Source organism: Sinohyriopsis cumingii, unplaced genomic scaffold (assembly GCF_028554795.1).
Source record: "Sinohyriopsis cumingii isolate HCF-2022 unplaced genomic scaffold, ASM2855479v2 utg000913l, whole genome shotgun sequence".
Lineage (NCBI taxonomy): Eukaryota > Metazoa > Mollusca > Bivalvia > Unionida > Unionidae > Sinohyriopsis > Sinohyriopsis cumingii.
In genome coordinates this window covers 5,294,590-5,307,477 of record NW_028315943.1, presented here as the reverse complement: position 1 = coordinate 5,307,477, position 12,888 = coordinate 5,294,590, and the positions used below count along the sequence as shown (strand labels likewise).

The 12,888-nt window shown below is 34.2% G+C and overlaps 1 protein-coding gene across 2 annotated transcripts in view; it reads right to left on the bottom strand.

The window, feature by feature from the left end:
* LOC149773090 (translocation protein SEC63 homolog) overlaps positions 1–10,790 on the bottom strand; it is an 83,460-nt gene extending 72,670 nt beyond the window's left edge. For both annotated transcript variants that reach the window (XM_089946849.1, XM_089946850.1), the window contains exons 1-3: positions 10,611–10,790; positions 2,754–2,859; positions 1,628–1,742 (exon numbers count right to left, since the gene is read on the bottom strand). In XM_089946849.1, coding sequence (XP_089802975.1) covers positions 1,628–1,742; positions 2,754–2,859; positions 10,611–10,731 — 342 coding nt within the window. In that variant the 5' untranslated portion in view covers positions 10,732–10,790. The remainder of the gene's footprint in view (positions 1–1,627; positions 1,743–2,753; positions 2,860–10,610) is intronic.
* Between the last annotated feature and the right edge of the window lie 2,098 nt (positions 10,791–12,888).

The following is a 12,888-nucleotide window of genomic DNA, read 5'->3' as shown; positions in this document are numbered from 1 at the left end:
ACTTTCAATAGTGTTAAAGTATCCCAGTCCAACCCCACTTTGTATATGTCTTTCAACAGTGCTATAATGTATCCCAGTTCAACCTCATATATAACTTTCAAGTGTTATATTGTATCCTAGTCCAACCTGACCTCATATATGACTTTCAACAGTGTTAAAGTATCCTCTCCCAACTCCACTTTATATATGTCTTTCAACAATGCTATAATGCAGTGCTGTACAACCTTTTTGACACCATGGGCCACTGAAAAATGCTTTTCTTGAAGCCAAGGGCAGCAGGAAAATACTGACAAGCAATGTTTATATAGCTGCTTGAGCTCTGGTGGGCCATTTAAAATCAGCCAGCAGGCTGGCCGGACAGCACTGCTATAATGTATCCCAGTTCAACCCAACATCATTTATGACTTTCAAGTGTTATAATGTATTCCACCCCAACCAGACCTCATATTTGACCTTTAAGTGTTATATTGTATCCCAGTACAACCAGACCTCATATATGACTTTCAACAGTGTTAAAGTATCCCAGTCCAACCCCCACTTTGTATATGTCTTTCAACAGTGCTATAATGTATCCCAGTTCAACCCAACATCATTTATGACTTTCAAGTGTTATAATGTATTCCACCCCAACCAGACCTCATATTTGACCTTTAAGTGTTATATTGTATCCCAGTACAACCAGACCTCATATATGACTTTCAACAGTGTTAAAGTATCCCAGTCCAACCCCCACTTTGTATATGTCTTTCAACACTGCTATAATGTATCCCAGTTCAACCCAACATCATTTATGACTTTCAAGTGTTATAATGTATTCCACCCCAACCTGACCTAATATTTGACATTCATCAGTGTCATAATGTATTCCAGGGCAAATCTACCTCATATATGACTTTAAACATTATTATAATGTATTCCAGGGCAAATCTACCTCATATATGACTTTAAACATTATTATAATGTATTCCAGGGCAAATCTACCTCATATATGACTTTAAACATTATTATAATGTATCCCAGGGCAACCTCAGTTTACATATGATTTTAAACAGTAGTATGATGTATCCCAGGGCAACCTCAGTTCATATAGGACTTTCAACATTGCCATAAGATAACCCTGCCAAACCTCACTTTTAAATATGACTTTCAACAGCATCATCATGTATCCCAGGCAAACCTCACCTTTATATATGACTTTCAACAGTGCCATAACGTATCCCTGCCAAACTTCACTTCATATATGACTTTAAACAGTGTTATAATGGATCACAGCCCAACAATGCTTTATATAAGACTTCAACAGTTTTATATCATAGACTTGAACAATGAAACAAAATCTAAATGTGTGCAACTATGACATCAGTGGGCACACAATACCAACAATAATGTATCTTTGAATGTATCTAAATTTAAAAAAAAAACACAGAAAAAGTACTTTTAAAATTCTGTATAATATGTACAGTGCACAGTAAAGTAAATCAAACACCACAGTGTCTATGTTGAACTGTATTTGAAAAATGAATTGCCCAGCATGGTTATAAGTGGACATGTTTAAAAAAAAATATTTCAGAAACACTTAAAAATTCAAATCTATGCCAGCCAGTTCATGGCCTACATGTGTTCTTACCCGATCAATTTCAAGTTCAGCATATGGATCATATTCAACATGTTCAAGCTGAATTTTTGACACCTTGTAGGCAAGCAGTATAAATACCACCCAGCCTATGATTAGTCCAATTTTACTGTAAGAGAAAAGAAAGATTTGTAATTAACATACATAGCTGTTGTAATTGTTCAAATTAAAGAAGATTCTAGTTTACTAAGGTTTTGATACTGAGAGGTTTTACTGTTAACATGTAATTGTTAGGTCAACCAAGAAATACTAATAGAGAAATAGAATTCTGAGACACCTTGAGTCAACTACAGAAATACAGTACACCTAAAAATATCCAATTACATATTCATGATGCTCATAAGACAGGACACTTAAAAGTATTCAATACTACATTCATGATGCTCATGGTAATTATGATGACAAGCTTTTGTGTACTGATAAATTAGTTTTGCATTTCAAATCCAGGAAGAATGGTCCATGAGGTGACCAACATGTCAAGGGAGGTCAATTCTAAAGCATACCCTGCTTAAGGTCTGACCAATTGTGAAACAAGCTCCTAGCCCACTCATCTACTCAGAAAAAATTCTGTCACATATCAGAAAGAACTCAAAAACACAAATTCTAACAAACATTTTGTGTATTTCATAAATGGATGGATAGATTATTTATGGATGGATGGACGGGTGACCGGTAATCATGCCCTATTTCCACACACTGGAGGAGGTTAATAAATATATGATGGTCTCCAAGAAAAATGATGTGAAAAGAAAAGATAAATCAATCTGATTAATTTTTAGTTTTACACTTTACCTGGTTAACAATCATTGTTTACCTTCATAATGATACTGTGTAATAAAAAAGTTAAATTCCTGTAATAATAAACTGCATACAAGATTTGGTGATCCTTTACTATTCAAATAATCATATTTAACAGTCTGCTGGAAATAACAGACAATTCTGGGTAGGACAAACCAGATGATATTCTAGCCCATGAACTTGGTGCAGCATATTTGACAGACATAGGTCAACCACCATGGTGTGTTCTTGGACAAGAAACTTTAATCTAATACTAGCCTTGGTACTAAATAACCAAATTGTGTTGCTGTGAATCAAACATCAAACCAAACCAAATACTCACATGACTTTTTCTCTAGTTTTTATCCATGTATGATTCACATTCAGCCTCTGTCTCTTCACTTGACAAGGAATGCACTGACAAATCTTTTTAAGTCTCTCCTCTTCATCTGAAATGATACAGAAACTAAAAAGTCAATTGTTTGGACTAATTCATGTCAAAAATACATCCTTCAATCAAATTCCTCAGTAACATCCATGCATATTTGCTGTCATGAGCAACAAATCCACTATACACATCTCCCTCAATAAGTCATACAAGACAGGGTCCAAAAACAGACCACACTATACACATCTCCCTCAATAAGTCATACAAGACAAGGTCCAAAACAGACCACACTATACACATCTCCCTCAATAAGTCACACAAGACAAGGTCCAAAAACAGACCACACTATACACATCTCCCCCAACAAGTCACACAAGACAAGGTCTAAAAACAGACCACACTATACACATCTCCCTCAACAACAAGTCACACAAGACAAAGTCCAAAAACAGACCACACTATACACATCTCCCTCAATAAGTCACAAGACGGTCCAAAAACAGACCACACTATACACATCTCTCTCAATAAGTCAAACAAGACAAGGTCCAAAAACAGACCACACTATACACATCTCCCTCAATAAGTCACACAAGACAAGGTCCAAAAACAGACCACACTATAAGCAAGAGCACAATTTACTGATACTCAAAAAAATGAAAAGGATGCCATCCCTGCTGGGCATTATAAAAACAGGGGGAGGGGGAAATAATGGGGCTACTTAATGGCTGAATACCCATTTTGTAATCTCATGGAGAATAATTATCAATAAGCAGCTTTTCTAAAGAAGTTGTAGGCTTTTCTGTATAAATTACCTTTATTATCAAGTTACCCCAACTCTGAAAGACTTTACAACATGACTCAAACTGGATCAACTACCATCACATTCACATGAAAATGTCATGCATTATGCCATAGCTTTTTGTTGCCAATCTACAGCAAAAAAAATTTCTTTATAAAAAATTATGAAAATTTCTTTCATGAAACAATCACCAACACTGAACTTCAATTTTTAAAAAAACATTTAGTAAAATACTGATGCCATGATTTTATTGCAAATAATGGTAAAATTTCTTCTCATAGTTGTGGAAATCTACAAGTGCCAATTCAGAAATTTAAAGTTCATTACAAACTTTGAAACTCATTTCTGGTTTCATTCTTTACACTTACCATATTCCTTATGTAAAGTTAGTCAACACAACCAATGAGAAAGCATTATACAAAATCAAGGGGCATTCAGTGTTGCAGGCCAATGATGAAAGAAACTAATATCATAGGTTGCTGTGTTGGTGAAAGATGAACATTCACATGTTCTACTCCTTTAAGGGTTCACCAAAAGGGTCTGGTAGTATGGACTGTAAGTAGTTATTCAGATAATGAGTTGCAGACCCATGGTTAGAAATGTGGTCTCTTACTAACAGCAATACCCAACATTCAACTATGAAGGTACAATTGGGAAAAATTACTGCACAGCATTTTTAGCTGGTCTGGTGCACCCCGTTTTTCCACCCTGGAAGAGTAGTATAACATCAACATGACAGATATTTACACAGAAAAGTCTGATTGAAAAAGGCAAAAGATATATTACACATTTCTATGGTGAAAAACCTGCAATTTATAGTATTAAATAAAGAAGAATATTTGGTTTGCTTTAGGATCTGCATGCCATACTCAGACTTTCTGATAATATGCTGAAAAAATGCTGGTGTGAAATCACATCTTACAGCTCCAGTGGTTGATACAGGACTGTTTTAGCATTGCTTCAAAGAAGATAGTGTCACTAAACAGCAACAGAGACATCTCTAGAGGGTGCTGGCAATCAATATTATAATTTTCTCAAAATGTCAGCCTCACTACCACTTGTACTTTCTCCGCTTTATATGTAAAAACCAACGTTATTAGTTCCTAATGTATTCATTGTCGAAAGGTCAACTGTCTATGTGTCGCATATAGGACACTGGGACTTTTGTACAACATATTCAGTGGAAATAAACAAGATCATTCATCAAAATACAGTAAAACTAAATAAATGAATATATATGCTGACTTATGACTACTTTTTGAACACTTTGGAGATCATTTTATGAAAATAATGCTACAATGTCTAAGAATATTGGAGAAAAAAACACAACAGAATTGTCTTTTATAAAAGTCACATATGCCAACAAGAACAGTAACTCCTCCCACACAAGCGTATGCAAAAAAATGTAATTAATGGCAACATTTTAACATACATGGAATTAAAAAGCACATAAACCTACATTTTATGAAAAACCAGATATTTATACCAAGCAATCTGATTATACAAACATCCTGTCATTCATTAAACTTAATGCATTACAAAATCTTTTTGGTGTATAATGTATTTTTGAGGTAGGACTCAGACTTGACGGGTGATGCTGATCCTTGTGACAGTTACAATGACATATAATGTAATTGTATCACCTTGAGACAGAAATAATCAGATCATCCTATTACGATTCTTATCTAGATGCACTGGTATTTAAATTAAAATCTGAATTTTTAGTATCAGAGAGGAAGATGTAAAATTTAAACTATTCAAAAAAGAAAACAAATTCATGTCAATTTTTGTGAATACAAATCAGAATGAATGTTGTCATAAAGAACAGAAAATTTATCTGTACCAATTCTCTGTTCAACAAAAAGAAAAAAAACTCATATAAATTTCTTGGGATCTAACATGGTGACAGGTCCTCTCTCTCATTTCACAATTTGACACTTATTCATGAATTGCATAATATTGCTTACAACTGGTTGGAATTATTCAGAATTATTCAGGAAATAACTTAAACATGGGATATCCAAAATTTAATGTAGCTACATCTGCAATTTAAACTACAGAAGTGCAAATTTACTGTAACGAAAACTTAGTGGAAAACCTGAACAATATGAAAAGCAGAATGCAGAATTCAATCTATCAAAAATAAATTCTAAAATGGCAATTGATGTTTAACAAATTGTTATTTCAGATCAATGTACATATCTACAAGAACAAATGTGTTATGTGTATTTAATTTGTACTGTTTGTTGGCTTCAAATTATCATTATGAAGGTAAATATGTTTATTTGAATCCGAGTCAAAGACATAAATTTTTTACTCAAATTCAATATTTTTGACAATTTCCAACGATTTTTTAAAGGAAACTGAATTAAATCCTGACTCAAGTATTGTGTCTCAGATATTTTTTATATCAATGTTGTTCATTCTTACCTTACCATCCAAAATGGAACTAACTCCAATTGTTGTGTTCAGTTTTAGTTTAGGTGATTTAAATTATTCACTGGAATTATAAAGTGTTCATTAATACAAATAATAAATAATGACTTTATTTAATGAGGGTAACGCAATTAGCTAAGAAATAATCTACCTTGAGGCCCTCATACAAACTACTTCTTTGATAGACTGGATGAGACTAATGGATGGTTTTAACTCCGACAAGCATTCAAACCCAAAAGTGTGTCTGTAAAATGAATATCTTTTAGCTGTAGTACTGTAGTATTTTTGTGGAATTTTTCTTAGTACAACATGAAGAAAGAAATAAACAGCTCTGAATGAATCAAAATATATAAAGCAATTTTTTGAGCCAAATACATATATGATATTTGGTTTTGTTTGTAGTGGAATCTATTATTACGAGAAAATCATTGCTGGCATCAAATATATGCTGACTGCACAACTGCTACATATTTGTGAATTACTTAAAAAAATCATGGACATCAGATACTTCTTAGAATATATCATTACTTTGGAATTATACTGAATTCAGTCAAGAACATTTTGGATTATGTTAAGTTTCTAAAACTATTTCAAATTTAATTCACAATACCCTAAGTTCATTTCATATTTTCACTTTATCTTCCAGGGAAATATATTATTTGTTGAATTTTACAAAAAAAGTGTTGGCTTTTTGCTCTGTTACTTATTTAAGACCATAAGGTCATAACAACTGTAATAAATACACACTATTAATTTTATGAGTAACATCCAATTTCAACTTGTGTACAACCCATCATTATGGTATTTCATGCAAAAGTGGGGGGGGGTTAGCCCCAGAAAAAGGTGCAAAAAGGTTTCAGAAGTACGAGAATCAAAGAAAACATGAACATATTCTTGAAGCATAACGTTCACAAAGCATTTTTGTATAACCAAATGTAAGAAATAAGAAAACTGTAGCATTTAACATGGAAAAGTCAGGAATCTGCATAAAAAGTGACCAAAGACCAATATTAAAAATGGTGGATGGTACAGGTGTAGGAATACTGTATGTGAATTTATTTTAACAGTTATAATAAAGATGATTTCATTTCTGAATTCTGCACAAATTATGCATAAAACATTCAACTGTAAATGCACCATATAATTTTAAAAAAGTGTATAACTCAGGAATATTTGTATTTGCAAACATCTGCAAGATGAAGAACAAAAATCAGAGATAAGGTGGAGTTTGTAATTACAGAAATATAATATAGACATCAGACACATAAAGGGAAAAGACAATTTAATAGCAGGTGCTCTTTTATGTGTACAGAAATATATTATTTCATGTATACTTTATATCATTCAAGAGTCCTTCTTATGTTATTTTCTTTTCTAAACCACATGTATAATTGACCTATGGTAAAAAGAAAGCTTTATTATATAAATCTTTCTTTTTCTTTTTTTGGGGGGATGTTATGTATATCTAATTTAATTGTTTGTTAGTTTACAATTTTTATTCCATCGAAATCTTTTGTAATGTAACATTGTTTACTGGATTTGACATTGTCCAGAATAGAGTTCAGTTCTGTTTTACCTGATTGGCATTTTTTATATTTCATTAATGTAAACTAATAATAGAAACATCTCTCTCAGAGTAAGAATCATTTAGTTGAGTCAAGGTCATACATGGACTACATGACAAGAATCATGTGAAAATTGGTAACAAACTTCTATTTTTTTCAGAAGAATGAACTTTTGACCCCCATCAAGGAATCTGTTTTGTCTTAGTCATAAAACTGATGTTTTTGATAAAGGTTGGTCAGTTGTGCTTTTAACAGCTAACACTGTAAGTTGCGTTACGTTGTGACCAGTTTGGGCTGAATTTTTCTTTTCTTCAAATTATTGAATTTAAGTAATAATTTTCATTGGAAATACAAAAGTTCTCTGATATAATTCTTGGACAAAGACATTTACTGGAATTTATACGAAATTCAAAACTGGGGTAATATTTTCTGTGATTCAACAAGAGACTGTTGACACATCTATACTTTATAGGTTATTGCAGATGTCATCATTTTCCATCTAGAATTTCATTGAGATTTTAACTTAGATTCATTTAGAACTTTTCATTGATAGGACTTGTGTTTTTTAATTCTTGGATTACAATTTGGATTTAGTCTGTAAAACCAAAAGTTCTTTTTTGGTCATTTTTGCTACTTTGTATTCCAGGGAAATCAATTATTTGTTAAATTTTACAAAGCTTGTTGTCTTCACTCTTTTCTGTTACTTATTTTAAAAGCACAGACTCATAACAACTTCCTGTTCATTTATTTATGGTTTAATTCTGCACACTCGAATTATGCAGAAAACGTTCCATTTTTTATATTCTAAAGTTCTGAAAATATCATCACCTGTTACCACATTAGATTTAGTACCTTATGCCTAAAGTCCTACAATGCAAGACATAGCATGTTATTTTTGTTTTTGCGATATGTCTTTCAATCCAAATAACGGTTGTGTATAGTGTGTTCCAATGTTGGTTGACATCAGAATGAGTATTCAAAGTTTCAGGAATATCTTACACACTTGGCAGCCCATATCAACACTCTTCCACAAATTGATATGTAATTAATATACTTACTGTGCTGTTTTTACCCTGGTGGAATCAAAATCTGACACTAGCAACTGGATGCATTTTCATGCTCTGTAGACATACATTTGAATTGGCTGAAATGCGACAGTAGTCAAGGTATGCCAATATATGTTCAAGTAGGTACATGTGGGGGATATATTTCTTGAATGAAACGAAACATTGTTTACAATTCCAATTGGCATAATATATTTTTATTTGCTTCGTTAAAGAATAAAATTTCAACTCAACCCGATTTTGGCACTCCCGGCTTTCCAGCCAAATGAAATGTAGGCCAATGAAACTTGAAGACAGGTCCATCTCTTCTGTGATAATTTGAATTTATTAGAGAAAACATCAGAGTAAGTAAACTCTGACTAAAACATTATGACTTTAGTTGCCAGTTGTGTGAGATATTCCTGAAAGTTTGACAATTGTTAGATGTTAGTCAACATCAAAACACACTACACAGTGCTGTTAGTTAGGCAGTAAAGACCCTGACACCCAAAACATCAATATCAGCATCAAGGTTTTACATGTTGGACTACATGTAAAGCCATGTCGGCCAATTCTGCATATCGGGTAATTCTGCAAACATTGGATCACATGCTATTTTGGTTCAAAAATCCAATTTGTATCAAGAAAGAACAATCATACTTTAATTAAGGAAAATTATATTCATAAAGTGTACAAAAATATCCCACATTTAGACTCGAAATGCACATATAAATGTGATTTCTAAATGGCAACGTGAAGACCCACTCCATGACCTTCTTGAACCATAACCCAGGAAATTTGATTTAGCATGCATCTTCTAGAATCATACAAATAAACATGTTATATAAAAGATGGAAATGTGTACCTTAAAACAAAACTGTATTTTAATCCAAGTTTCCAATTTTGCAAGAAGTTGTCCCACACATACAAAATCATCTGCTACCCAACATGTCTACTTGCCGCTAGAACGTAAATTCTCAACAAATTCACTGGCGTATAGTCTGTTTCTAAATTATGTAGTAATTTTTCCCCATCATCAAGACGTTTTAAACACATTACATCCTGTTCATTGTTGTTTCTCTTCCACGTAATAGCTTATTTTTCATAAAATGTTGAACTTTGCAAACATTTTTGCAAGATCAGTTTAGTTACCTTAATATCTCTTGCCATTTATTGGCATTTGTACGTTGAATTTTGTAAAACTAGCTATAAACCTGACCTAATTACTTGACTGAATTGCTGACAAAGACAGTCCAAAGTAATACATTTCATTTCTATAGCACGATAGATAAATATTAATCTTTTCAAAGCTGTGCGCAGAATAGGCCGACATATCGCAAGTCAGGAAAACAGGGGGGTGGTATCCTGTGTCCAAAATTAATATTATTTTGAACAGAATATTCTGGTGACAATTGCATCTTTTCAAATGGTAAGCATTGCTGTATTTTATTTTTGTAAATCGCTCGAATTCTGTATGCGTTTTGCTTCAATATTGGAAACGAAAACCTTAGGTGCGCAAAAATGTCCGACAGCAGTGTACCTACACTTCTTGCAATTTGTACACTCCAGCAATTTTAAAAACGAGAAACAATAATGACATGAAAAGACCATAAAACGTCGTTATTTCATTCATCAGTTTATAATGTCTAGCCTGACTGCCGTCGGGAGGTATGTGATTACTACAGATATCTCCATGAGCAATTTCACACCCGCTGCAAATATTGAAATCTTACTATAAACAACACGGTTTCAAATAATTATCACAAGCTTTAATTTTGTAGCTCTCCGTTAAACATTTTCTAATACATGTTTTAAATAATTTTAACAGCAAAACAGCTTAACTTCACATCAAAATTGTAATGAAAGCTTGTGTAAAATTGCGAATTAAATTAAAACATCTGTTTGCATTGCCTCTGTTGATAGACAAGATCATAGATGCAAATTATGACGACATTTCAAACTTCACCTTTAGACTTTTTCCGGGGCCACAGGTAGTAAGTTGCGGGTAATAAAAGTAGCGCCCAGAAAGACAACAAAAAATAAAAGAAGGTTCCTCCCTCCTCATCATACTCAAACTGCATTGCCATCTTGAGGTTTTGTCCAGCAAGTCAGACGGAAGTAAAACTTTTGCACTCTTTTCCACAATCGGAATATCTCGGCTATTAGATCAGAAAATCGATATGCTACTTCCGTCGAGTCTTGTCATAACCTCGGAAGTAGTCGTTGGAGTACAAATCAATTTGATGTGTTTGGTGATTCGCCTCTGGCAGAATGCACCACATATCTTATTACAGCAAAGGCCGAGACAGTTTCCTTATACCGCCATATAGTTCCAATTAAAAGAATGTGGTTAGGATATAGTTCTCGACGAATTCCAGCCGAGGTTTCTTTATTGACTTCACGGAAAAGGCCGAGAATACTCCGATTGTAGCCTATCTTTCTTGTAAAAGAAATGTATTATTATTATTTTAGTCAACCTATCTTAACACAGTAATGGACTGTAATGAAGATGAAATACTTTAATGCAAATGAAAGCAAAATAATACTGCAAGCAGTTCTTTTTCGATCTGTGTATACCTCCTTCGCTCTGCATCTGTCAAAGACCTTGATGCAAATGATATGGGTTTGCCTGACTGCATTAACACTGCTCCAAGTCCTCATTTTCATGCATCACAACTAACAACGACAGGCTTCTTAACATTGAAGTATTTCAATCCAGGTGTTTTGCTTAGAATCTGTTTGATCACTTCAAATGCATCTTTATGTCCAGTTTCCCAAACAAATTCAGTGTAACTTTTCAAAAGTTCTCTGATTGGCTCTGTCACTGTAGACATATTTGGGATACATTTCACTCGGTAGTGGACTGTACCCAGTAATATTTCAATTTCTTTCTTGTCCGTCGGAGCGGGCATTTCTGTGATTGCTATTACTTTTTCTGGGGCAGGTTTAATACCTGATGATGTCAACATGTGTCCCAGGAAGCACACTTCTGTTAGTCCAAATTAGCATTTTTTTCCTATTTAAAACATTTTTCAGTTTTCCATCATGATCTTTCTTTGAATTTCCCTAAACAATTATGTCATCTATATCAGTCTCTACACCAGGCAGATCCTCAAAACACTGTGCCATGAGTAGTAATAAGGGGCTGTTTATGGCCAATGGAAAACCCAGCCAAAAAGATCGTGGGCACAATTATGGATAAGGTTTTTCAGACTAAAGATAGGCTCTTTGATAACACTTCTCGCACGCTCGATGAGCCACACAGAAATTTGGAATGGTAGTGCCAGTCTCTTGCATGCATTCGAAATCGAAAAAGATGAAATTCCCTTTCTTCTGGTTATCTTCCTTCTCCTCCTGTTTGGAATGGTATTTTTGAATGTAGCATTCGTGTTCCAAGTCCACGATTTTGTGACAAATGTGACATCGTTTCTTTCCTGAACAGACGTGCAACTTGGCATTATTGGTACGTATTCCTTGTCCACAAGGAGGGCACAATCGAAGCAGTTGGCATGCACTTTTCTGCTGTGAACCTTGCGTCCTTAGATGTTGTTGGTAACAGGTTGGACTGACAAAAGTGCGCTGACAATCAGGGCAATGCACTCGTTTTTGTCCTTTGTCCAGACAGGGTTTAGAAGCCAAACATCCTAATCCTTAAGATATACAATGGTTGTGTATCTCGATTGTTATAGCCATTGTCACATTTTTCACAGTAAAAACTGTATCCCAGAAATGGGGCGATACTGGTGATTGCATTAAAATGTTCATCGTGATGGCTTACATGAATGTGTTTTCCGTCTTTGAAATCTTTGCCTCGAAACAACAAAGGTCCACGCATTTTTTGAGTGTGTACTTTCAAGATGTAGCGTGGAACCAGGAAATCTTGCAATTTTTGCATTTCAGGAATGCCACAGGGTGTGTCATTGGATATCCCCACTTGCTGTAACAGCAAGATTCCTGGAGGACGTGAAAAAATCTTTCGGAGACCGAACACGCTAGCCGATTTCACCCAATGGATCTTAGACCCCAACGACGAGATGTGGAGCCAAGAGGACATCGAATGTTACGGAGATTGTCATCGCCATACCACGGTAATGGCTCACAATTTCTCGGGATATGATGGACAGTTTCTTTTGAGATACTATACGGAACAAAGTACCGAAAGTCCTAAAGTGACTTTGGACGGAGTCAAAATCATTTTCCGACAAGTGGGTCAAGTACAGCGTAAAGATTCGATGAACAACTTG